Raw genomic sequence first — 24,858 nt, forward strand, 5'->3', positions numbered from 1 at the left:
AGCAAAATGAACATGATCTCCCTTCCCGTCTCGTCAAACACTGCGCGCTTGTGTAATAATGCGCGGAGCTGCAGAGCCAACCCCACTCGGTCCGTCTGATTTCAATGGTGTCACTCGTTACACGCTTTTTCCTAGTCATTCCACCTGACCCAGCCCATTGTTATCTGTCTCAAGGTAAGCCAATTGCGCCAGACTGGTCGCAAAGACCTCGAGGGGTTTCGGATGCCCCCCCTTGTCTCTCCCCCTTGGCGCTTCCCTCTGCCTCCCCCGCCCAGCATACAATCTCCATTTGAATGCCCGATTGCTGACTGGCCAGGCCACCATGTGTGCTGATGCGGAGAAGACCGTCGCGGTCAATAACGACCATCTAGTGCAGTCTGACGACCCTGAACACCCCGCAAACCTCATTCCAGCGCTGTGCCGCAACTTTTACAACTGGGGTTGGGTGACTGGTACGGGCGGAGGGGTAAGTTCTTAAGGTTTTTGCGCGGAATTGCGCCATCGGCCAGCTAAACAGCTTGTCCAGACATCTATCCGCCAGGGCGATCACATTTTTCTTGCTCCTTCTGGCGTCCAGAAGGAATTGATCAAACCTGAGAATATCTTCGTTATCCAATGGCCAACCACCAAGTACCCTGCCACCGAGCGCAACTATATTCGCAGGCCCCTTGCTCTGAAGCCATCCGACTGCACGCCGCTGTTCCTGACGGCATTTGAGCACGGGGCTGCTTGCTGTATCCATACACACTCTCAATGGGCAGTCCTCATCACTCTGCTGGTAGAACGCGAGAAGGGCCCGGACGGATGTTTCGAGATCAACAACATCGAGCAGATCAAGGGTATTCCCAAGGGCCGCGGTAAAGGCTACCACGGATACCACGACACCCTGAGTGTTCCAATCATCGAAAATACTCCCTTCGAGGAGGATCTGACCAGTGGTCTGGAGGCTGCGATGAACAAGTATCCCGACACCTATGCGGTGCTTGTTCGGAGGCACGGAATGTAAGCGCAATCTCAACCCAAATATCTTTGAGTATGAGTCTTAACCTAACTGTTTCCACAGCTATGTCTGGGGTGACACCGTGGCCAAGGCAAAGACTCAATGTGAGAGCCTGGACTACCTGTTCAAGCTAGCTGTCGAGATGCACAAGCTTGGCCTCCCTTGGATCAAATAGGTTGCAGTGCTTGATTAGAGCGCGGTACCGCTCGAAAAATTAGTTATTACCAGCCATTTGTAAAGATTGGCTGGCCTTTCGGGGTTTAAATCGAAATGATGTGACGTATTATGATAGTCCGGTGTTGTGATAGTATTAGGAAAGCCTGTGGTATAGAAATATGGCTTAACGTCGGACTTTGCCTGATCAAAGCACGTAGCTTTCCTTTGTCAGAGGCTGTAGAACCATGAGAAGCGAATACTTGACGCCAATGGCATAGAATGGGCAAAGTTAAGTGTTCAGATCAGTCGCACCTTGGGGGGTTTGGATCCCGTGAGTGACTAAGACCGCGCGGATCATCTCAACTAAAGTTACGGCTGTGCACTCCACCTCCAAGTGCCAGCTTCACCAGTCCCCTCCTCCGCACCCCGGAGCTCCCTCACAACCTCTTCGCTCTCTCAGCCTCTGTTCTCCACTCCGATACCCGATTCCGCCAATACTTTCTATCGTCATCCGTCAACAATGGACCTTGACGGCGGTGACTCCCCGTGGGGCGGTAGGCAGACCTCCCGCAGCTCTGAAGATGCGATCTAATCTGAAGAATAGATGAACCCTCGCGGTCCGGTTCCAGCCATGGAGTAACTCAGCCCGAGACTAACGAACTTAGTACGTTCTGTCGGACATTTACATCGTTTCCAATCGACCCCCGCTAACATGCGTTCATCCTTGCAGCTTCCGCCGAGCCCGCACTCTCCGAGAACAGGGCCGAGGTTCGCACACCGAGTCGACGAGGTGCTCGCGCAAACCGAAAGATCAGTGCGCAAGCGACCCGGCTCGAGGCTGTCGATGACACCGTTGATCCTCTTGGCCCTCTTGGAGAAGCTCCTGCTGAGACGATCGCGACCCCAACTGACGAGGCTCCAGCACCTCCCCAGAAAGAATCACTAGCCGCTCGTGGCCCCCAGCCTGCTTCGACTTTCGCTCAAATCCCTGGTGCGACAGGATTGGCCGGCTCGGTCAATCTTGAAGAGGATGGTGGCAGTTTCAGGGGACCCCCGCCTGTCCAGCCTGCGGCGGATGCAGATGGCCCACAGCGGCAGACGCAGCCAAGTATGAGCGTGGAGCAGGCTGCGAAACCTACCTTTGAGATTCATGTCGGAGACCCACATAAAGTGGGAGACATTACAAGCAGCCATATTGTGTACCAGGTCCGAACAAAGGTATGCATATTCTTTTCAATGTGAAGGGTAACTCTTGCAAGCAAGAGCGAGATACTAATCGCATGCTTGGGCTACTCAGACTTCATCGAAAGCTTACCGCCAGCCCGAATTCACCGTCACACGCCGCTACCGCGATTTCCTTTGGCTCTACAATTCCTTGCACAACAACAACCCTGGAGTGGTGGTTGCTCCACCGCCGGAGAAGCAGGCAGTGGGTCGATTCGACACTAACTTTGTCGAGTCACGAAGGGCAGCGTTGGAGCGCATGCTTAACAAGATCGCCGGTCATCCAATCCTCCAGCATGATGGCGATCTCAAAATATTCCTTGAGAGCGAGGCGTTCAATGTTGATGTAAAGAATAAGGAAAACCGGGAGCCTGATCTAGGCCAAAGCAAGGTATGCTGAGCTCGCTTGGCATTAATGTTGGTGGGGGGAATAAGTTTGTGGAGCACGACGACGTAAGTCATTGATTCCACACAATTGTTTCTGTCAAATTTCTTACATCTGCCAGTGGTTCCACGACCGAAAGATCTACCTTGATGCGCTAGAAAATCAACTGAAGGCCCTACTGAAGTCCATGGATACCGTCGTTGCACAACGGAAGGGCCTTTCTGAATCCGCGGGTGAATTCTCAAACTCACTCCATGCTCTTGCTGCTGTCGAACTCTCACCCGCTCTCTCATCTCCCTTGGATGGCCTGTCAGATGTTCAATTACGTATTAAAGAGCTCTATGAACGCCAGGCCCAGCAGGATATCTTGACCTTGGGCATCACTATTGACGAGTATATTCGGTTGATCGGCAGTGTCAAGACCGCATTTTCCCAGCGCCAGAAAGCCTTCCACAGCTGGCATAACGCCGAGTCGGATCTCTCGAAACGCAAGCATAACCAGGAGAAGCTTCTTCGACAAGGCAAAACACAGCAGGACCGTCTCAACCAGGTTAATGCTGATGTCGCGGATGCAGAGCGTAAGGTGCATCAGGCCCGGTTACTTTTTGAGGACATGGGCCGCTTGATGCGGAATGAGCTGCAAAGATTTGAGAGGGAGAAGGTGGAGGACTTCAAGTCCGGGGTGGAGACTTTTCTTGAGAGTGCAGTGGAGGCTCAGAAAGAGGTAAGTTTTTGCTCATGCTCCAGGAGTCGGTGCATTTCTAACCCAAATTTAACAGTTGATCGAACTCTGGGAGACCTTCCTTCTGCACCTCGATGCGGGAGAGGACGGAGTGCCTTACTACATACCACCCCCAGTGGCTGGCGAGCCGAGCGAGCCCACAGCATCAGAGTCTACACCATCCCATGCGGAAACAGCCTCGGTGGCTGAAGACGATTGAGGTCGATGCTTATCTATGGCCAATAGTCAAAAATGGCCGAACCTGTTCCTGGCACGTATCTTACCGGTCACTATGCAACGGTCTCACTCAATGAGTACTATTAGCCACCTCAGTGTCCTTCTATTTTGTTCTCTGCGACTTTTCCTTTCTTTCTTTTTTTTATTCTTATGTCTGTCCATAACTCATGGCGTATTGTAACCGATACCATAATTGGGACTTATTGATCTGAAGACAGAGTCTTCTTGGACTGCACATGAACTCGGTACGAATGAAAACAAATGGTTGCATGTCATTATACCTGGGCCATTTGTAGAGCAGATCTAAGCAAGAAGCAGCTCCCAGGGATTATCTCACGAGGTCAACGCGGAGCTTGCTTATGGAGCTTATTGGCAGTGGATCTATTTTGGTACCGCGCCAACCCCGATCTGGCAGAGCATGTTGATCTAAATTAATAGGTCGGCTTAACTCCGAAGATCGCCTCGACTGTTGCAAGGTAAATCACATTTGGAAGAAGAAAAGAGAGGGGGTTGAGACTAAGACAACACGTCAATTTGACAGTTACTGTGACGGAGATTCATAACATTACCCCTGTCAGACAGACACTACGGACGATTCAGCGAGAATCCTGCTCTTAGCGTCTTTCCCAAAGATAACAGCCTCAACCCCGGGTTGGCTTGGGTGGGTTTTATGTGGGTTTTCTGTCTTTTCCGCCCCAAAGCTAAGCCAGATTGAATAGTAACCTTTCGCTTTTTTGGAAACATACGACTCGACAGTGGAGACAGTCCTTTTCTTATCCCTGGCTATTTAACTTTTGTTAGCACCCCAGTGTGGTGCTGACTCGTTTTGGCCAATTTTCTTCACCTCAGGTAGGCTCCAGGGCATTTTAGAGAACAGTCTTCCTCGTCTGTGACTCTCTGCTCAATATGAGTTCTGCCCCTGCCAGTGCTGCTGCCACTACTACAGCAGCGCCTACTACGACTTTTATCCCTGCTGATTACAGCACTGGCCCCGACTTCGAGGGTTGGTATCTGCAGACCACACGTGCGTACAAAAACAGCACCCCGAAACGCATGATTCGGCCCTAATTTTTCACAGCGCAACCAATTTTTTGTGGTGGGACCCTTACCTACTATACTAGCAGCACCTATGCGCAATGCTACGATCCCTCGTCGTCGGCGCCTATGCCTACGGGCTGCTCTGACACCTTATTGTTGATGGCTTCAGACATGGCTGGTGCTTGGTATGTTCCTACGCATTGACGCCCTGTCGCTTCGAGGTATTCACATGAACTAGCGACCCTGCATACACATGTGGCTCTTACAAGATCTATCCAACTGAAGGCGCCCCTGATGACGAGGGCGTCACGCTATACAACTGCTTAGCCAACTGGGCCGCCGACAGCATCTATAGATCGCTGCCGGCCAGATATGTTTCCGAGACCGCAGGCACGGAAAAGACCGCCACAGCAACAAAGCAGTCTATGACCAGTAAATCACCCGACTCTACAACCCCATGGCCTCGATCCTAACATTCTCTCCTAGCTGCCAAACTCCCCCACAGCAAAACCGCCTCAATCTCCATGCCAACCGCCACTGGCACCTCGTCCAGCAGCTCCGGCATCTCAGGCGGCGCCATTGCCGGTATAGTCGTCGGGTGTGTCGCAGCTGTCGCCCTTGTCGGTCTCCTCTTCTTCTTCCGCAAGAAAATCATGGCCTTCTTCGGCAAGGGAGGACCTCACGCCGACGGCGGTCCAACCTGGTCGCCCGTCGAAGCGCCCCCAGGTACTCATTCTGAGATGGCTACGGCCGAGGGTACGGTGCCGCCCTCAGAGATGTCTTCCGAGGCGAACGCTGTGCATGAGATCGGGTCGTCACAGACTGGCAGTGAGGGACGGCCTGCGGTTGTTCATGAGTTGAGCTGAGAGCACTGGTCTTGTGACCTAACGAGCATTATACCCGGCGTTTTGACTTCCTATACCATTGTATCTTTGTATTCTTGATGATCGCTTTACTGTGGAGTTTTGAGTTGGCTTGTTAAAGGGGCTGCTGATCTAATGCCTAATGTCTTAAAAACGTTCTATGATTTGAAATCGAGAGTCTCTGTATTTAAGTAACCCTTGCCCCTGAGATCTACTAAGCGGAAGATTAATAGAACGCATTTCATTCCACTTGAAGCCCGCTCCTCCGGACTCCAATGGTTCAGATGGACATGACCTTTAATATTCAACCCGATAACCATAATTTCTTAAAAACCGAGCGCTGCTCCTCCCTCGAAAAAGGTCCCAAGTGTATACTATGCTTAAACTCGGGATTCTCACGAGCAATGAAGAGGGTGTTTCATCAGGTCGGTTAAGCTTGGATTATTGAAGTTGATGGCGAACAATCTCTATTCTCGTTTTCGTAGAACCATCTTTAGGATTGGAAAACAAGCACCATAGCTAATCTTCCAATTTGTAAATTGTTATAAAGGATTAACACGGTTCTAGCGAGTTCTAGAATACATATCTAGCCTTCCGCGTGACTTTTTAACGTAGATCCACCGAATGACGTATCCTACCAGCACGAAGCGCGTCGCGTCGGAACGAAAACAAAGATAAGCGAGATCAAAAAGGCAACAGGACTCGAGCTGTATCCTTCCACCATCAAGTCAAAAGAGCTAGTTACCTCGCGTCTTGTGAAACTTGGGCACTTGCTATTACATGCAACATCCCGGACTAGAATCCACAATGACGGATCCCGTCGTTAATGAGCTGGCCAAGCTCAACAAAGCAGTCAGCAAAGTATCAAGAGAAGTTTTGGATCGCCTGGTCACGGCACTTATTCAGACGAATGTCCCAGCCAGAGAATTTATCAAGAATGGGCTTTTCGTTCCCGAAGATGACGTTCCTCGGCCAGGCAGTCCATCTTCGCCCCTGAGCACTACATCCGGGGAAGATGAAGAGAACAAGGGTGAAGTTTCGAAGACCGACAGGCCTCCCTCTGAAACTGCCCGTCCTAAGAGACTAAGAACTCGTTATGCGCTCTGCCAAAACTGCAACGAGGAATTCGATGTGTCTGAAAATACCCAGCAGAGTTGCCGGTTTCACCCAGGTATGCACAGAATAGCAGTTCGATCAATGATGGTACTATGGCGCTATCACTGGATGTGACTGACCTGCAAATTGTCAGAGGAGTCCGTCCCTGATTACGACGACTTTTTTGCGGACCATGACGAGAATTGTCATGGGACAATTGATTGTGAAGAAACCCGCAAAGAGTATCCCGAGGGCTTCATCTATGGATGCTGTGATCGCAACGGCGAAGAGGAGCCCTGCATGACGGATTGGCACCGGGAATATGTTGAATATGATAGCCCGAAGAGGCGCAGGTTCTTTTAGGCTGATTTTTGAAGACTTCTCAAGTTGCGATTCGTCCATTGCGTACGAGGCGTCTCTCCTGTTCGCCCTAGATGTATCCATTTAGTGTATCCATGGATTGAACTACATCATGCAACCCCAAGTTGAACACCGTATGGAATCTTTGGGCCAGGGGATCAACTATTCGGCGGCCTCGTGGCCCTCAGCTGTGCTTATCCCATAGTTATCTTGTATACCACCATACTTCCGCATATGTTCCATGGCAGCTCCAGAAACTGGCTTTTCAATTCAAAGAGTTGGGATTGGATAAAGTGATGAGATTCATCAGGAACCGAGAGGATCAAGACATCAAACATATGAGAACTCCATTGAATTGTGTGTCATTGGTCGGGTAATGAACAACTTCTGATAGTGTAGACCCTAACCCTTTCCCGACCCCATATCATCTCAAATTTCCCAGGTTTATTTTCTGATCCTAGTATCGCACAGAAAATGGCGTGGCCACTGCCCAGAGAACTAACTGCCCGCATCGTGTCACTCCTCGAAGATCCATTGACTAAAGTAGACACCAAGCTCGGATTGGCTCAATATGCTTCAGAGAACGCGACTGGCAGTACATCGTGGAGGGGCGAAGCTGGGCGAAAATCCAGGTCAAGACAGGAACTAATGAGTCCGAGGAACCAGATCCGCATGATGAATGGCCGGAATACGTGAGAACAGCACTCGAAGATCGCAGCGGTGAGCCCTTCCGAGAACTCAGTGTGCCAGGTCTCTTCAATGAGTTATATACGGCTGTGGGCCGAGCAGCATTGTGTATGTCCAAATTGGGGGATCTGCGCATGGACACAGAGTCGGGAAGAGTTCATCATCGGTTCAGATATTCGACCGAAAGCGAGACACGCGCATCTCGGTCTGACGGTCTCTTCCAACCTGAGGAAGGAGTTCTGGGCCTGTGGAAGCAAGCGGCTTCTGAAAATACTGGTCAATCTCTCACAGTCGAATTGTGGGATAATTAAAAAGGCACGAACAACACCTGTTGCCTTCTAGGAATGTTCAAAAGTTGATGACCTTGTATTTCAACTGTTCTCGGTTGAGGCTTTCGTCTTTTAATTTCAAGCAGCGATGTGCATTTCGACCCCAACTAAATTCTCCAGGTAATAGAACACTACGAGGTGTCTCGTCTTTACGGTCACTCTCTGAAACGCACGTACTATATATGACCGATTATCATATAACGAGGTTAGCGGCATCTAAACCTCCTATCCTTGACTTGAAGAAACAAGCCTGAGTACTCGGTGATCAAATCAGGTCAGGCTCAGTGAGCGGAGCGGGCGTTATGCTGTGTAACTGATGATACTGTGTACTCAGTGTATGAAAGCAGAGGGGACGAGCACTAGAACGAAAAGAGGCCAAGAATTACCAGAACTTTTCTTGGTATATATGCATATTGTACAGAAAGGTGGCGCGGAAAGGAAAAAAAAAAACCCAACTCCCAAATGCCTTATGATAAGGATCTTACATTCCGGTCAAAGACACAGCTCCATCAGGCTAGGAGCTTTCCGCCTTTAGAACCGCTTCTTCTTCTCGGGCGGCGGCGCTTCCTGCTGTCCAAAGGAACTAATCAAATCGAGCAGGTTATCCTCCTCTTCTTGATCCGCCGCCTCCTGGGCCTTCCTCGCCTCCTCGGCGGCCTTCTTCTCCTCGGGACTCTTGGCCGCATCAGCCTCGGCAGGGGCATTCGCATCGAACCCGCGGCCGAAGCGCGCACGGAACGCAGCAAGACGGCCCGCCTCGTCGTCTTCGACGTTCATCAGCTTGCTACTGGACGGGTTCCACAAGAGCGTGTTGCGGGTGTCGCGGGTGGAGCGATACACGGGGGAGGGGAGGTGGTGCGGTGCACGAAGGCGCTGCCGTCAGAGAGTGTGATCAGCTGCGAGAAGGTGTAGGGCCGCTTTGGGCGCCGGAGAAGCGTCGCATGGCGGCATTGCGAGCAGATGAATGTTGTGGCTTTGCTTTGGCTGCTAAGTTGGCTTAAGGGCAGGATGCTGCTCGTGCTGCTCGGGACGGAGGCCGCTGTTCGGCGGAGGCTCGTGTGCATTGACATGGTGGTGGCGTGTACCGAACGCTGTCGAGGGGTTGAAAAGGAAGGGCTGAATTGGAGCCCTGAGTGCCGTGGTTTGTGGGGTCCCGTACAAATTAAGGGACGCGAGGCGGGGGTAATGGAGGTTGATGCTATTCAACTCGTAACTTCGGGGGAGAAAATTGTCTGGTTATGTAAGCATATCGGGGTTTTTTTGCGGACGAGGTCAACTATTCCGCTGCTTCGCGTCGAATCTCACAGTTCAGATCACGATTTGAATCAAGGCCGTCTGCTTGCTGCTGGACTTATTCATTCTGTCTGTGGCATCCTGTGCTCATCGCCAGGTGACCATCCATCTTGCCCGGCATCATGAAATTAGTCCCGCGAGCTGCGGCCCGGAGAGCCCTCGGAGGTGAATATCTTAGGCTTTGAACATGAACCGCGCTGGAAACTAAGATACAAACTTTACAGACTCTCTCTATTCATTGCCTGTAGAGCATAAATTATCGCATTCAACTCTCGCCCTCCAATCCCTCTTAAAACAGCCACCTTACAACCAACCGTGGCACCCTCGACGCCGAACAAAGCACTCGTTAGCTTCCTCCGCTACCAGGCGCCATCCCTACTCTACCAAAGCGGATAAATCCCAACCCCTAAACACGCCAGAACCCTCAAAACCAGCCTCGATATCAGAACACGTCCGTCTCCTCATGCGCCGCGTCCCCTACCCCGTCGCCATCATAACAGCTACAGACCCCTCCAGCACCGCAGACACCTCCTTCCGCGGGATGACCGTCTCCTCGTTTAACACAGTCACTCTCTCCCCACACCCATAATCTCATTCAATGTGCGCCGGCCATCGGAAACCCTCAACGCGCTGCTCGCGTCAGGCCGCTTCTTGGTGCATCTCCTGGTGCCGAGCCCGGAGACAGCGACCCTCGCGAGGGATTTCTCGAAGGGAAATATTACGCTTGCTAGTATGTTGAGTGGGCATGGGACGTTTGAGTTTGGGAAGTTGGAGGGTGACGCTGAGCAGCCGCTGCCTATGTTAAGGCGGAGAGAGGCTGGTCTGCCGGGTGTTCACTTTCCCTTTGTATTTGAGTGTGCGCTTCTTCCGCAGAAGATTGATGTTTATGATCATTCGATTGTGCTGGGGGAGGTGGTGAGGGTTCTTGAAGGGGCTGAAGTGGAGGGTGAAGCCGGGCGGCTGTGTTTGACGTATGCTGATACAAAGTTTTGGAAGATGGGAGAGCAGGTATAAAAGAATCTATGGATGGGTTTTCATTTGGGATACACGCTGTTGGTTGGGATCAAGGCTTTTGGGTGGCTTCCAGTGTTGCTATATACCCGTCACCAATGCTGATATGTACATATATAATCATGGATAGAGTATACACTTCTAGCGGGTTGTTAATCTGCTCTGGTTTCTAAGACGAAGTGTCGACAGACTCGAGAAATGCTCGGGAATATAACCATGGTATGTTCTGTCCATAGTCCTACAATGGTGGCAATAAGCCCGATGCCCTCCCACCTGAGACTAGAAGAATACCAGGCCCAAGGAAATAACACTAGGTTCAGAAATTCAGAAATGCGTTCAGCACGACATATATAATTATTCTTTACGTACATTCACGACGAATTACTCTAAAGAGCCAGTTCAGCGTAATATTCACCGTTGAATTTTCTATGTAAATCTAATGTCCTTCCACTAGAGCGAACCTAGTTGTACAAAACAACGCCCGGCTCAAGAACATATCACTAGGGTTTAGAAGATGAGAGAGTGATGGATAAGCTAGCATACTCGTAACCAAAGACCTTCAAGCACGACTTCCGACGATTAGTACTACTGCGGTACGTTCCGAAAAATAAGGCAGAAAATACGCGATCTAGAAGGCAGCGATTTGTCCGTAGCTCGTTCCACCACTTCTAGGTTAGTAACTTGAAGGAGCCTCAAGTTCACCAGTCCAACTTCGAATGTAAAGTTGAACCTAAAAGCAGATCCGTCTGCTACTGGTAGGAAGTAGGAGGGTCCATGAGAGGAAGAAGGCAAGATACTTCCAAATCTCAAGTTGTGTGGGGAGGTTTGAGTCTACGCTGCAAATCTTCTGCTGAACCTTTAGGCCAACTGGGGCACTGTCGTGTTCAATTACGTCTTACGAAAAATTCCAGCACATTGACTGAGGGGAGAGCGGAGGAATATGGAACAGGCTTTTAGTTCTCTAGCACAGAGTGATTCATCCCACTTCAGGATCTATCCAACCTCGCAGTCACGCGAGATGCCATATATGAACAGGACCTAAGATCGAGTTCAAGCCTTGCACAAACTCGACGGCGACAATAAACATGACGGGTCGACAGAAGAAGAACGACGACTCACAACCGAGAGGTGAGAAAGCACAGGTGCCAACATCAGCGAAGCACGGAACACACGCAAACGAGAAAACAAGCATGAGACTACGACGTAGCCGTCATGATCATTGTTCGCGAGTCGACCTGGGGCTGCCGCTTCCACTGCCGCTACCACCACTACCACTTGCGCTGCCACTACCGGCTCCGCTGCCACGGCTTGCTGCCCGCTGAAAAGGGCTCAGCATGGGGCGGCCACTCTGGAACAGCAGACTATTTGGCTCCGATCCGGACCGATGCTTCTCGGAGAGGAGCTCGGATAGATCGAGTTGGAAGGGAGGAATGCCCTTCGCTTCAAAGTAATCCGATCCGTAGAGGCTGCTGCGGGCCGATCGATTAGAGAAAGAACGGTCACGGCTACTCTCATTCGCAAAGTAAGAAGTTGCATTTGCAAACGGAGAAGCAGGGAATTGGGGCGGTGCATCCTGGACGGGGCTGGTTGGGTGCGACAGACTTGCGTGGCCAGGAGACGAATCGTGTTGCAGAGGGCTAGACCTGGCAGGGGCGAAGCTCAGTCCTAGGTGGGAACGGGTGGCAGGAGCCGTTGTGGCCGGCATATTAGCTTCCGCGAGAGGATTGGTGCCAGGCAAATTGCCTTCGGGTGTCAGGGGACCCGTTTCCATGAGCATTTGCTGCTGTTGTTGCTGGATAGACTGCTCAATCGCAGAGGCCTGTTGCCAGAGCTGGTTAGTGCGCAATTGGAAATCTTGCACGCTCTGGGTGATGCTTCCAAATTGTTCGTGGAAGCTGGCTTCTAGCTTGGCCTGATCCTGCTCGCGTGCAAATTGCTCGGCTGCTCGTCGTTCTCTCTCGTTGAGCCCCTGGGCATTAGCGGAAATGATGCGTTCATACTGCTCGTTGACGCGAGTACGGCGGCTCTGAAGACGTTCGCGCTTCTGGATGACCATGCTCAATTCCGACTCCAAAGCTGACGCTTGTTGAGCCATAGCAAGTCGTGCGTTTTGCACTTCCTCCTTGGCCCCGTTGAGGCGTTCTAATTCGCGGTCAAATTCGGATTTTTGTGCAGTCCACTGCTCCATCTCCTCCTCCGGAACAGTCTCCATGCTGTCAAGCTGTGCCTCAAGCATGACCGTCGCTTCCTCTGTCTGCTTGATGTTGCGCTCCAATTGGAGCGAACGCTGTTTTTGTTTGTTTTCGTCAGTGCCACTCTGCAAGCGGTTGTTGTAATTGTCCAATTCCTTCCGAATCTTTGAAATGAGAAGCTTGTGATCATTCTTTGCTTTTTTCAGCCGAGAGCGTTTCTCGTTCAACTTGGATTCGGCATTGATGATAGAGTTCTTAAGGGTTGTCGTGGGAGACGAAGGACGATAATGCGGCTGAGGTGGTGTCGGCACCACGGAAACTGCTGCGGCACAATTGCTCCGGTTAACTCTGCCTCTAGTTTTTTCTTTACTACGGGCTCCAGAAGACTCACTTTGTTCTGCGTCAGTAGTGGCGGGCGTCTTGACGCTCATAGAACAGATTTCCTCGTCCGTATCACTCCGCACGAAGGTGCACGTATAAGCACAATTGGGAGCAAGACCAGAGATCTCACCCCGCCATTGTACCATATTCGGCCCCTTCGTGGAATCCTCAACACGACCAATCGTAGCAGTAGCCCATAGAGCGCCATTTACACAGACGTAAAACGGTTCCATATCTCCATCCACTTGTGAGTCGCATGAATTCGAGATCGTTGAATCGTCGGTGACATCACCGGCAGCAAACTTGATCGAAGAACTTTCCACATCCGTAATCCAGACCAATCCATCATCAAGAGAAACACCTTGGAGATCCGTCTCTGTCATCGGAAGTCCGCGGGCTGTTTTTGAGCAGGTTCGTGAATGTTCATATTCTCTCATGACCGTCACCTTTGTGCTGGCGAGGGCAGCCCAGAAAGGTTGTCGACTTCGAACTTGATTAGCTTGCCTTCGGCGTTTCTTGGCTGAAATGAAACGATCTTTTCCATCCTTCAACTGTCCATCGGGCCCAATAAATGAAGACGAAAGGCTCGCGGCAGATTCTAAAGCAGAATCGGCTTGCCCTTGTGACCCGGCCGATGCCTCGGTATCCACACGCTTTCCACTCCGTGACGGCGCGGGCGACCGATTCCGAGCCATAGATCGTCGTGCCATTGCTGTCCCCGCTTGTGCTAGAATATGTATGGCGAGGAGACTCCGTAGCCAACTCGGTGACGTTGGCGGTTCGGTGCGGCGAAATTCGGCAGGTAAAAGATTTGAGTAATGAGTAAGTACATCCGGGCTAATGAGTTTTGCAAGACGAGATGTCCGACAACAAAGTCTTGTATGCCTTTGCTGCTGACGATATGCAGGAGCAGAACAATCCCAACACAGAGACCATTGACCCCGCCATTTTTTCCGGACCCTCCGCCGCCAAGGGTAAAGGCGACTTGGACGTGAGCAAGGTCGATTGCAAAGTTCTGGGCCCACGTCCACATGAAGAGGCCCCAGAAAAGAAGGCAAAAGCCATCCATGGCTATCATCGTTCCGAGAGATGGCGTACCAGCCGGACCCTGAAAAATATCGAAATTCGAAGATAGCGAGCCCGCGGCCGCACCGCTGGGGGGGCATGAATGTCAAGGACGCAAAGAGGAATTGAACCATAGTAAGGACCATCGGGGGAAGCTGTAACAGAAAGATCAAGATGGCGATGGTGTCGTACATCGGGCATGACTTGAGGATTGTGGAGGCAAGTTGAAGCGGGTTGATCGACGCGTTGGATCCGGAGCGTTTGACATTGCCATGACCATTGCGAGACGACGACCCTGCGATACCCCCATTGTGCGCGGCGGCCCCGTTTGCCTGGCCGCACGCCATGTCCACACCCTTGCTATGCCCGTTTACCACTCCACGCACATTACCGTCCACTCCCAACTCGTCTGTGCCTTGATTTGCAGTCGTAGGCGCGAGAATTTGCGTGTCGCTCGAAGAACGATTGGCGGACAGATCGAGAAGCGAGGCGCCCGAGCCAGTAGCGGAGCCGTTGCTGGGCGAGCCGTTGAGTTGGCTGCTTGATTTCTGCTTGGTCACTTTCTTGCCGGGACCGACAAGGCCATTCTCGTGTCGATTGTTCTGACTCTTTCTACCTGCAGCTGATGGGCGTGGCATGGACGAGGGAGTCCGATACCCAGGTCCGAGTCAGCTTGGCGGGACGGGGCCAAGGACTGGAACCGGGGCTGGATAAGGAGAGAAACGAGAGAATGAAGATAGAGTGAGAGAGGGGAGAGGGAGAGGGGGTAAATCTCTCCCACGTCCTAAATCGCGATGATCGGACGTTAGTGTGGTGGGGATAGGGAGAGAGAAGTAGGAAAATGTGGTTACGGAAGGGAAAGGGAAAAGTCACGGAAGCATGAAGTTTGAAGAGAGAAAGGATTGGAGCCGAGGGCGTGTCACGTATGGTAAAACAGCCTGTCGATCATGCAGGATTGGGCAGGCGGTACTTGCCTCCCGCACTTGTGCACTGCCGATCTGGATGTACTTGATGCAGTATCTGGAGCGGTATCGTCGTAATTATCGATCCCAAAATTTCGGGATTTCATCATCTTTTTTTCTCTGGTATTAATCTCTTTACAGTAGTTTATGTTGGTGGGGACGAAGCGTGCGTTGTTTTGCTAATGATATTACGGGTTAGTTAGATGATAATGTATTGTCGTATATAGATCGCAAGTTCAATTGCATCTCTCGGTTCCCTCTAGGTTGTGTCTTCGTCGACCATTGAAGTCCTCCCTCTGTTTCAGGTATTGTACTATCTATACCATTTGCTGTCCCCTGTTACTCCTTGAAATTGACCCGGGCCTGGGAAATTGGAAGTTTCTGCAACCCCAGACGCAAGAGCTATACTAACCCTATAGCGGTATCATACCCGCAGGGGGCAGAGGCGCACATGTATCTAACAATCCAGATTACGTTTGGAGACCGTCAATCCCCCTCCATTTTGATGATCACTGACCGACTCATCCTTTCTGCGGGGTCATCTTTGCGGCAAGGCCAAGGGGCCTACATGGCGGCACGAGTCTCTACTAGCTAAGCCATCCTTATTGGGGCGATTCGCACACACGCGGCAAGCGAACACGCAAAGAAGAGTGCCGCTAGACCGACGGGAGGCCTCAACCGTGCCGCTGGCACACCGGGCCAGAGTTTTCGCTTCGCAACAGGCTTTGGGCACCTTAGGCCTTGGTCTCGTCTTTTTTCTTCCTTTTTTCACATAGGGAGGCTCCGCATTGTCATGGCTAGCTCGTGAACCTTTCAGGGTCTTATCTGCAAATCAGGAGCGCGGAGTGGGGGAGAGGGGCGGAAGATTGGAGAGGGCGATGCACCGATCGGGTTTCAAGAAGATCCTTCGAGGTGGCACGAGGCCGAAGTAAGCCTGCAAATCATTACCTCGGAAGATCTCCTCGGGGCCTCATTTCCAAGTGGACACATGAGAGCTAATTCGACCCCTCCCAGACTAAGAAAGACCAAGAGGACAAATGAGTTCTTGGCATCAAGGTTTCACGCGTAGATCAGGCACCGATAGGGCAAGGATCAGCAGTGCGGTTTCCTTCGAGGCTTATTCTGTCCGGCTTTGCATATGGGTGACTTGGAGTTTTGGGAAACGCTGCGCATGCCAAACTTCAGCCATCTACCCCGTCCCCAAGCCAGCACATTCCATGATCTATTTGAGGCTGTCCGGGACCTTGCACAAGAGTGCGGAGCTGCCGTATCGCGCCACTTACCTAACGTGAGGGCGAATCGCTAGTCCGGACGGGGTTCCGGGCCCGAATCAACGGTTTATGCTCCGCCGATCCTATCCCCTAGCACGGGGTTATCACCAATTGTTATTTAGCCTGGGCAACGTACGCTACCCCGCACATGCATTCTTCCTGTAGGGAGCGTATCATACGGACCTTATCTGTATGGGCCCACATTCTAATGACTATACCCCAGCGAGCTGCATAGGAAGCAAGGCGACTCGTATCGTCAAGATTAAGTTCCGAGACTTGGTATTGTGATACCAGGTGCTTCACCGATCCACGGTTATTAACCATTGTCCTGATAGTTTAAAAAGAGCCTACCGCTAATTGTCGATCATTCTGGCCGGTCTATTCGAGCCAGCAGGACTAGTTCACGTAGTGGTCCATGGAATCTTGTTAACACTGATTGGATGTGTCTTTCGACTTGCGATGAGCTCAGAGCGATATCGCCCACTAACTCCCCTTCAGGTTCCATTTCTTGAATATGAAGAAACGCCTCTTTCTTCCTCCGGCCTCAGGCATCAATAATCCGAAGAGCGTTGGGGTAATTAGCCACTTCCTACTAGGGCTAGGGTCCTTGGAACATATTCTTCATTTCCTCGGGCGCAAGACCCTAATCTGGGGGAAGAAGGAAGTAAGAATAGTAATAAGACCGGCGATGATGACATATACAATACGGCCTCGGTGCTTGATGGTCACGAAGACAGTTGCTGCAAATTTCCCTCCTGCGTGGTTGGCGAGGATGGTATCTGTAACGAGCTTTCTTTATGAAACATCTCAACGGGTGTTTCATTCACGTTTTCCTAGATTACCGCGCCCACGTATCTGGTTCTTGGATAAGCGTACCCCGGCAGTTATGCCCAAAGGAACTTCCTTTATTTGATACATGACAGATCTAAAAGACGAACCCTGTCAAATTTGTCTCATTTTCCAAGCTCCATCCTCTTTGAATCAGATCATTCACCCTCGAAGTATTGGTGAAACCGCCATAAGTGGCCAGCGCATGTACCTTACGCTCAATCTCCTCTCTGGATGATTATCAGCCACAATCCCACGCTCGGAGGGTCACTAAGACGAATAACTCACTTTGTTAATGGCAGCTCAGGGTCCCCCTTCGCAAACTCCGCTGTCTCATGGAATACTTGACCAGACTTGGTAGTCACGATAACCGTCCCTTGCCAACTCTGCGGGAACTTGCTATCAATTTCCGCATCATATTCCATTGTTACCCGCCTCTGGAACTCCCGCAAGGTCAGATCCTTCAGATCTTCCTCTGTGAAATCTGTTATCATAGCCTGTCCCTTCTTGGCTGCTACCGCAAGAACAAACCCCATCGAGAACTTGCTTTGGTGCACCGTCTCACCCTCGCCACTCAGCCCGAGCACATTCAACGCAGCTTGGTATGTCCGCGTAACTACGGACTCAATATCTTCAAATGCGACCCCATTCTTCTCCATAAGGCTCAGAAGTGCGTCAACGCTGGGATGGGTGTGTCTACATGAAGCATGCCATTTAAAGCTCGATCCTAAAACAGCCCAATCAGAGCCCAGATTCTGATCGATTGCCTCGGGCTTTGTAGTCCCCGGCACTAGAGCAACGCCCATAGCCCGCGATCCTTCAAGGATATCTGCAGCACCGAGAAGTCCGTCCCGAGCAGAATACGCAGCAAATATCCCGTCGAAGCACGCTTTGCCGGTATGAACTTGTTTTGAGTGTGTGGCGTCGACGAGGAACTGCCACAGCCCTGCTGCCTGTGTCCCCGCTGTGCCAATGGCAGAGAGGGTCTGTTCTGCATCAAGTTTCAGGAGATGGGCTGTCGCGGCTGCCACGCCGATGACACCGCCAGTGGCAGTGGTGTGGAAGCGCTGGACAGTGTCAGCAAAGTGGCAGTTTGCAGATGTGTACAACTTACTTCGTAGTGGCTTTTTCCTAGGTACTCGCCGACTCGGCAACCCACTTCGTAACCCACGACGCATGCAGCAATGAATTCCTCGCCTGTGGCGTCTATTTCCTGTGCAACGGCAAGGGCAGCGGGATACACAACCGTGGCCTGGCGGGGTTAAGTTAATGCGGTAAGAAATTGAGCGTATCGGAAAATTCGGGGCTTGGTTGCAGGACTTACGGGATGCATGATACTGCGATTATGAAGATCATCCTGCTCGACAACATGCGACGAGGCTCCGTTCACTAAGCTGGCAAATGCAGGACTGGTCTTGAATCCGAGCGCGCCATCCACTAGTTCGCTTTTGCCGTTGGAAGGTCCCATAGTAATAGCAAATCGTGCGATTGCTGAGATGGCGGGGTGGTTGCGGCCTGCTATTGTACAGCCTAACCAGTCCAGGAAGAAGTCTTTTGTTTTTTGGACTACATGCGGCGGTATATCGGCATATTTGAGATTGGCGGCCCAGATTGCCAGATTCTGGGTTCGAGTTGGGTTTCCCTGGGCGGATGATGCTGGCTTTTGAGCCATGCTGCGTGTTCTGGTGACCGTGTTTAGTTTCCGCACGAATGATATTTCGACTTGTCGTGATCCTCTTCTGCTCGTAGCGCTTTACATCGACGTGTATGTTTGGGGTGGATCGCAGAAAAGGTTCTTTGCTCTTTCGCCGTTCAGATTGCTCCGAGGTAAACCGGCGCTGGGCCAAATAGGCGACTTTACTGGGTGGGGACAATCTTGGTTTGGGGTCTTCTAAGATCTGGGTCCAGAGCATATAACCGGGCCAATGGGTGCAGCGTGTGTGGATGCGGGGTACATCTCAGAATGTTGACTGTCTTGTCGGCATTGGAAGCAGGGATTATTCTACAGCCTCAAAGGGCTCATTCAATCAGCTCCAGTATGTCATCATGAATGACCACTGTATGGAAAATATTCAGGGACGAACCCTGAGTCAACAACTCTTTTGGTTCCGGTATAGATATATAACGCAGCGAATGCGTCCTGGGAATTGTGGAAAGTTGAACTATCTATGGCCGTATATCTCCATCAACTGTGATTATATACAATGTCTGATGCCAGATCCATCCCCTGGCAAGCTCCCAGACAGGATCCATATGGCCCGCTCTTGAATTTTCTATTGCTTTGCTGACCCAGTATCCTCGACGGCATCGGGGCGGTCCCAACTTTCAACCTCGAGAGTCCGCACTCGATTCTCAATTTTGAGGATCTTCTGCTGCCATTCTAATTTGGACTTTTCCTGGAGCTCCCAAATGACCTTAAATTGGTCATATAAGAAAGGGGGTAACTCGGGAGTCTTCTGGTTCTTCTTATAGTCATACGTCACGATGTCCTCGTGGCAGCGAGCAGCAGGTCGTTGGTGAGCCTCTGACAAGATCATAACCTGAAGCTGGAAGGCGGATTGTGAAGCGAGATGTGACGACGGATCGGGGATAAGCTTTTGATAGACAGTAATCTTATCGGGCGACTTCATGGGCTGCGAGCTATGTTAAAGGGGTGCGATGGCTGGGTCAGAAGAGAGCCATACAAATTTATAGTCAATCTTTATGCTTCGCAGGATCAATCCAATGCCTGTTGAATTGAGGAGATTTAACCAAGCTTTCTTATTAGCAGGATCAATGTGGATGCCAATGTTGCGGGTCCAATTTACGCGCGCCGTCTCTGCGTATCTGGCATAAGTGACATTGTTGACATGTCCTGCAGAAAAGCTCTGCGTTAGCTCTGTATTCCCAGGGTTGGTCGAGGCAGACATTATTGAGGTTGTTCATACCCTATCATGCGCATTAGTCCATACCCAAGTAAACAGAAAGTTTTATGCTTACCATAACATCCTAAATGTGCAAAAGAAACTAGGGTTAGCTCCATGGCCCTTTTAATACTGCCGAAATGCATCTGTAACATACCTGTTCACCCCATACAACGTTATGTCGGAACAAGCTCCGCCTCTTCTCGTCGGTCAAGAATCCTTCGCTTCCAGCTAGCAATTCTCGCCAGTTGCGCGCTAAGAGCTGCATGATCTTGCCGCCTTCTTCCACCTGTTCCGGTTTCAGCCCAAACATCATGCACTTCCCGACCCGTCTCTTTATCATTGTAAGCCATCGCGGATCGATGGTGTGCGGTCTTGCGGGCGTGGTATCGGTCGAGGGGTTGGCATCATGCGTGGTTGGGGTAGTTGAAAGCGAGCGGAGCGGAAAGGAGCCAAAATACCGAGGCAACTGCCTCTGAACAGAGCGAGTGAGCATGGTGTGGGAGCTGCGAAGGAGGAAGTCACAGGGAGGATCAAGTAAGTCGATAGCGGCATTCCCGAGCTCGGGCCATGGGGTCGGCTGAAACCCCGCGTGCTTAGGCGGTATTTACTATGGCCGTGGTGATCGCCGAAGAGGTCAGACTAAGTAGAAGCTTCATTCTGACCTAATTAATCAAGTTGATCCAATTTTACTGTTACTCTTTTCTTTCTCAGAAATGCCGCCTTATTGGAATCGACCAAGTACAACACGAGCTGGCGGCAAATTTGCCGCGGTTCCGGGAGGACCTCCGCATTCTTCACGTCATAACTTCCGAGAATATCCAGTTTCAACTCTTTCATAGCATATATCCCGTCCGCAACAACAGAGGACAGCTGGACTGTCTTCAAACGAGTTGAGCATGGTCAACGCCGAGCTGCGCAGGCAGGTCGTCAATGTGTACAAAGGTGGGGGACCTGGCAGCAAGCCCCGTATATTGCGCTAGCTGTTGACCTCTCGCTTACGGCTCTGCAGAACTCCTTTTTCTGGGCCGCGAGTATCCTCTAGGTTATAAATACTTTCGAGATCGTCTCCACCGAGCTTTTGCAGGCCAGGCCCATCTCCAAGACGAAGAAGAGATCCGCAAAGGCATTGCAAGGGCTGAGTTCGTGAAAAAGGGTATGTTCTTCCATTCCCTGAAGTCTATATACTGGTTCGATGTTTTGAATCCAGTCAATCAAACATTCGCTAATACGTCGTGCAGAAGTTGAAGCACTGTAAGATCCCCCTGCTCCTAGATCTCCAGCCAACACTCAAGAGAACTGCATCCCTGTATTCAATTATCGTTGTCCTTGAGGTGGAACCTGAATTGAGGCAACTGGCATGGTCGATTTCTTCTGTCTCTATATCTGCATGCCGCTATAGGCAAGATTTCTCGGCTATTCACGAAAGGATTATCATTCATCATTGCATCATGCGACCACTTGCTCCACGTGTACAATTTTTTCTGCCCGGCACTGACGTTCAATCCCCAGATACTACCTGAAGCGGTACCGGACGCTCAAACAGCGGTATGAGGCCGCTTGAAAGATCAAATATTCCCGCAGACCTCTCGACAGAACTCAAGATCTGAGTCGTGTATTCCAGAGATCTGGAAGAAAGGATAGACATTTCTGAAATCGAAAGATCAAACACAGCAAAGAACACACATGAAGCGAAGATTAAGTAAAGAATATAAAAAGAAAAATCTTGGGGGTATCAACAACACGAAGCGCACTGAATGCAATCCCACTGCTTTGCGCCCAACAAAAAACAAAACAAAACAAAACAAAACCGGGATTTCAACGATGGTAGGGGGTTTTATTGTTTTATTTCTTTTGACCCCACCAGGCACTCACTTCTAGACACTCGCCACTGGTAAGGCCGCCTTTTTGGAAGAGGTCCGAGATCATGGAGGCCCACCATCGGTCCCATTCATCTCTTCCCAAACCGCTGGCTTCCATGAGCATGGGTTCCAGCCCCTCGATCATCTGGACTACCGTAAGAAGCGCCGTCTTCCGCAGAGAGACCTGCTCCTGGTTCAGCGTCTTATGCGATCGACCCTTTGCCTCCGACGCGCCTTCGCGCTCCCAGCGCAGATCGCCGAGCGGAATTGCGATGCGCCGGCTGTCCACATTCTCAAGCGCATCACCTTCCGACTGGAAAGACATGCCAATCGTAGCGCAGGGTAACGCCGATAGTTTGCGGCGGTCGAACGATTTCTCCACCCACGAGTTATAGTCCACGAGGTATTTGTTCTGGGCGCCGGTGAACGGCGTCGCGGAAGTGAAGGTGTATGTGGCGGTGGCATCGGCCACCTCTTGGCCTTTTGATGCGGCCTTTTTGGCGGGAGCCGGGTTTGGCAGTAGAGACCGGAAGACCCAGTCGGAGTCCCAGACTTCCAGCACGCCCCCCGATTTCAGTACGCGGAGAGGCTCTTCCAGCCCGTTGGCCATCTGGGCGGGGCTGCAGGAGCACATGCCGGCGTCTTTAATAAAGACGAAATCGAAGTATTCGTCCGGGAAGGGCAGTCGGGGTCGGCGGAGGTCATGTCGTTTGAATTGCCAATTCACGCCCTGCTTGCGCAGGTCTGGAGCTAGTTGTACGAAGTCGATTCCGGTGAATTGGACGTTTGGTTGTTTCCGCTCTGCGAAGTATTCGTGGCATAATCCGGACCAGAGGCCTGAGCCGCACGCGATCTCCAGGACACGCTTTGGCGGGTGACTGTTCAAGTGGGGATTGCAAAACGGGCCGCCGAAAACGCGGAGAAGCATCATCGTGCGCAGGATCTGCCGGTGGATCTCGGGCTGGTCACAGGGTAAAGGGTAGAGGTTTTCTGGATCGCGATGGTAGATTCGGTCCCCCATCTTCGCGAGGGGATAGTGCGAGTAGTCCGTCAAGGAGCCCAGGGAGGAAGACGAGGTCGCGCCAAAGGTCGAGCTCAGGTTAGAATGGAGATCCGACCCCGAGGCCGTTGCACCCGGTAACGAGGTGGTTCCCACCGTTATTGGTTCCATGGAAGGCTTGGTGTGATCATCAATGGGCCCGGTTCGATTCATATAGAGGATTTCCGGTCGTTCAATGTGGTTTCGCGGTCGTATGCATTATCATGCAATCCAGAGATTTCTCATCAGCCGTGACACATGCCTGTGGTCTCGTATTCTGTACTTTGTTTCCTTTCCTTCTTTACTTTTTCTGTGCTTTTCTCTTCTCCCCTCGGGTAGGTGATAGGTAGCAAAGGTACTTTTGCGAGAAGGGTAGAAAAAGGAAGGGAAAACGCTGGGATGCCAGAAGGATTCCGGCCGCACAAGCCAAAAAAAAAGGACTATTAGGGACAAAGAAAAGAAGAAAAAAAAGGCACCTTGGAACCCAGCTCTGGGGAACCGCCCGTTCTTCAAGGCGCAATTGGGAGAAAAGTGCAGAGGACCTGAAGATGGGCGTCGAATCCGTTTGAGAAAAATATAGGGGAGATTGAAGATTCCAGATTTCCCTCCGCCGTCACTGAGGGAGAGAAGGGAAATATCACGGCCTGGTCCCGACCCCTGGCTCAAAAGTGACATTGAATAGTATCCACACCAGGTCTTTCACGTAATCCAGAATACATTTTACAGAAGGGGGCAAAGATGTAAAACAGCCAAAACTTCCGCGGGATTGGGGTACGGAGAGCGTCCGCCCAATAACAGGCACTAGTCACGTTTCGGCTAGCCCGAACGAGCGATAGATTGAAAACCCTGTGTAGGCGCTTGAACGCGGGCTTGGAATCCTGCTGGGACAACTGGGGAAAAGGATGAATTCCTCCGGTGTATCTTCTTTCAGCCATACTCCCCGTGCTGCTCTATGTCCACGGGTGGTGGTTAGCGTTTTAGTCATTGACATCATGAAGCTTTCGAAGCCACGGATCACTCGGGAACTGGGTCAGTTAAACTCTCGGATTTCAGTGTTTCTGGTTTTTTTTTTTCTTTTTTTGGTGCTGGCCTGGCCGGAAAGGGCAAACGGTTGGTAACACTCCAAGTATAAGGCGCGGATCTGATCCGACAATTCCTGCTTCTAGCAATGCAAAGCACCATGGATTTATACTTCTAAAATCCATGCCATAGCAACAGGGCAATAGGGAAATTTCGTTGTACTCCAGCTCTTTCCAATGCCTGCTACAAGTACCCCTCTTTGAAGAGGGGTATGCAACCCACAGACTCGAAAAGCATTTAAAGTCCTCCAGCATGGATCCTGCTCTGGCGCGTGCATCGTGCATAACACACGTGCAGTAATCTTTACTGCCGGGACTGATGCGTCCAGGGACTCAGGGGGGTGTAGTCCGTGTCGGAGGTTCTTTTCCTTCCTTTTCTTGCAGATCGGAACCTTCGTCTTACAGCCCTAAGCCCTCTCAAGGCTCCAAAATCACTGGCCATGCAGCGCACATCTCCACATGATGTAACCCGCGTTACCGGCGGGATACGGACGTGTGCGGGTGTCAAAAGTACGTTTTAAGGAGACGGCAATTGACAAGTGGCAAGGATGTTGCCAAACTGTCTTCAAGAGATCCTTGTCATCCCCATTATCAGGTAGCCGGGTCTGCAACTATCGCTAGTGAAGCCGCCGGCCTTGCTATTTGGTACCGGTTGGGTGCTCCGGACCTCCCCCTGGGATTAGTTCCAGGATCAGATAGCATCCAGCCCGTCCATGTTCCGGCCCGACAGGGTCCCCGCTCTTCGTACTCCGCTAACGCTTGGGGTTCTTTTTTTTTCTTTTTTTCAGCCGTCTTCAATTTTTGCAGAAATTTACCCTCTGCAAGAGCTAGGATCACTTCCTGCAGACCCGTTCCCGACAGAAGGGGCCGATCATGG

General features: G+C 51.2%; 10 protein-coding genes across 10 annotated transcripts; 5 read left to right on the forward strand and 5 right to left on the reverse strand.

The window, feature by feature from the left end:
- Positions 1 to 322: 322 nt before the first annotated feature.
- On the forward strand, positions 323 to 1,175 carry mde1 (methylthioribulose 1-phosphate dehydratase MDE1; the record flags this gene model as incomplete). Its single annotated transcript, XM_058479500.1, has 3 exons — positions 323 to 466; positions 527 to 1,002; positions 1,064 to 1,175. The coding sequence occupies 3 exons, from the start codon at positions 323 to 325 to the stop codon at positions 1,173 to 1,175; spliced, it is 732 nt and encodes a 243-aa protein (XP_058326068.1).
- Positions 1,176 to 1,676: 501 nt separating this feature from the next.
- Positions 1,677 to 3,706, forward strand: N7468_010206 (sorting nexin 1; the record flags this gene model as incomplete). Its single annotated transcript, XM_058479501.1, has 7 exons — positions 1,677 to 1,710; positions 1,761 to 1,820; positions 1,887 to 2,374; positions 2,454 to 2,771; positions 2,816 to 2,833; positions 2,887 to 3,489; positions 3,545 to 3,706. 7 exons carry the CDS (start codon positions 1,677 to 1,679, stop codon positions 3,704 to 3,706), a joined length of 1,683 nt encoding a protein of 560 aa, XP_058326069.1.
- A 923-nt stretch (positions 3,707 to 4,629) lies between these two features.
- On the forward strand, positions 4,630 to 5,627 carry N7468_010207 (uncharacterized protein; the record flags this gene model as incomplete). The annotated part of the gene is made up of 4 exons (XM_058479502.1): positions 4,630 to 4,747; positions 4,802 to 4,946; positions 5,000 to 5,193; positions 5,248 to 5,627. 4 exons carry the CDS (start codon positions 4,630 to 4,632, stop codon positions 5,625 to 5,627), a joined length of 837 nt encoding a protein of 278 aa, XP_058326070.1.
- An 804-nt stretch (positions 5,628 to 6,431) lies between these two features.
- N7468_010208 (uncharacterized protein) lies at positions 6,432 to 7,082 on the forward strand (the record flags this gene model as incomplete). The annotated part of the gene is made up of 2 exons (XM_058479503.1): positions 6,432 to 6,795; positions 6,874 to 7,082. The coding sequence occupies 2 exons, from the start codon at positions 6,432 to 6,434 to the stop codon at positions 7,080 to 7,082; spliced, it is 573 nt and encodes a 190-aa protein (XP_058326071.1).
- Positions 7,083 to 8,626: 1,544 nt separating this feature from the next.
- On the reverse strand, positions 8,627 to 9,165 carry N7468_010209 (mitochondrial 54S ribosomal protein bL31m; the record flags this gene model as incomplete). The annotated part of the gene is made up of 2 exons (XM_058479504.1): positions 8,627 to 8,882; positions 8,936 to 9,165. 2 exons carry the CDS (start codon positions 9,163 to 9,165, stop codon positions 8,627 to 8,629), a joined length of 486 nt encoding a protein of 161 aa, XP_058326072.1.
- A 2,450-nt stretch (positions 9,166 to 11,615) lies between these two features.
- N7468_010210 (uncharacterized protein) lies at positions 11,616 to 14,675 on the reverse strand (the record flags this gene model as incomplete). The annotated part of the gene is made up of 1 exon (XM_058479505.1): positions 11,616 to 14,675. One exon carries the CDS (start codon positions 14,673 to 14,675, stop codon positions 11,616 to 11,618), a length of 3,060 nt encoding a protein of 1,019 aa, XP_058326073.1.
- Positions 14,676 to 17,195: 2,520 nt separating this feature from the next.
- Positions 17,196 to 18,770, reverse strand: N7468_010211 (MmgE/PrpD family protein; the record flags this gene model as incomplete). The annotated part of the gene is made up of 4 exons (XM_058479506.1): positions 17,196 to 17,328; positions 17,387 to 18,165; positions 18,213 to 18,350; positions 18,423 to 18,770. 4 exons carry the CDS (start codon positions 18,768 to 18,770, stop codon positions 17,196 to 17,198), a joined length of 1,398 nt encoding a protein of 465 aa, XP_058326074.1.
- Positions 18,771 to 19,371: 601 nt separating this feature from the next.
- N7468_010212 (thioesterase family protein) lies at positions 19,372 to 20,660 on the reverse strand (the record flags this gene model as incomplete). Its single annotated transcript, XM_058479507.1, has 4 exons — positions 19,372 to 19,731; positions 19,783 to 19,965; positions 20,159 to 20,563; positions 20,613 to 20,660. The coding sequence occupies 4 exons, from the start codon at positions 20,658 to 20,660 to the stop codon at positions 19,372 to 19,374; spliced, it is 996 nt and encodes a 331-aa protein (XP_058326075.1).
- Positions 20,661 to 20,900: 240 nt separating this feature from the next.
- On the forward strand, positions 20,901 to 21,555 carry N7468_010213 (electron transfer flavoprotein regulatory factor 1; the record flags this gene model as incomplete). Its single annotated transcript, XM_058479508.1, has 3 exons — positions 20,901 to 20,946; positions 21,014 to 21,210; positions 21,514 to 21,555. The coding sequence occupies 3 exons, from the start codon at positions 20,901 to 20,903 to the stop codon at positions 21,553 to 21,555; spliced, it is 285 nt and encodes a 94-aa protein (XP_058326076.1).
- Positions 21,556 to 21,846: 291 nt separating this feature from the next.
- N7468_010214 (class I SAM-dependent methyltransferase) lies at positions 21,847 to 23,076 on the reverse strand (the record flags this gene model as incomplete). The annotated part of the gene is made up of 1 exon (XM_058479509.1): positions 21,847 to 23,076. One exon carries the CDS (start codon positions 23,074 to 23,076, stop codon positions 21,847 to 21,849), a length of 1,230 nt encoding a protein of 409 aa, XP_058326077.1.
- Between the last annotated feature and the right edge of the window lie 1,782 nt (positions 23,077 to 24,858).

The sequence above is a fragment of the Penicillium chermesinum genome (genome assembly GCF_028974085.1).
Source record: "Penicillium chermesinum strain IBT 19713 chromosome Unknown utg000008l:1.0-1752722.0:1.0-1753981.0, whole genome shotgun sequence".
Taxonomy (NCBI): Eukaryota; Fungi; Ascomycota; class Eurotiomycetes; order Eurotiales; family Aspergillaceae; genus Penicillium; species Penicillium chermesinum.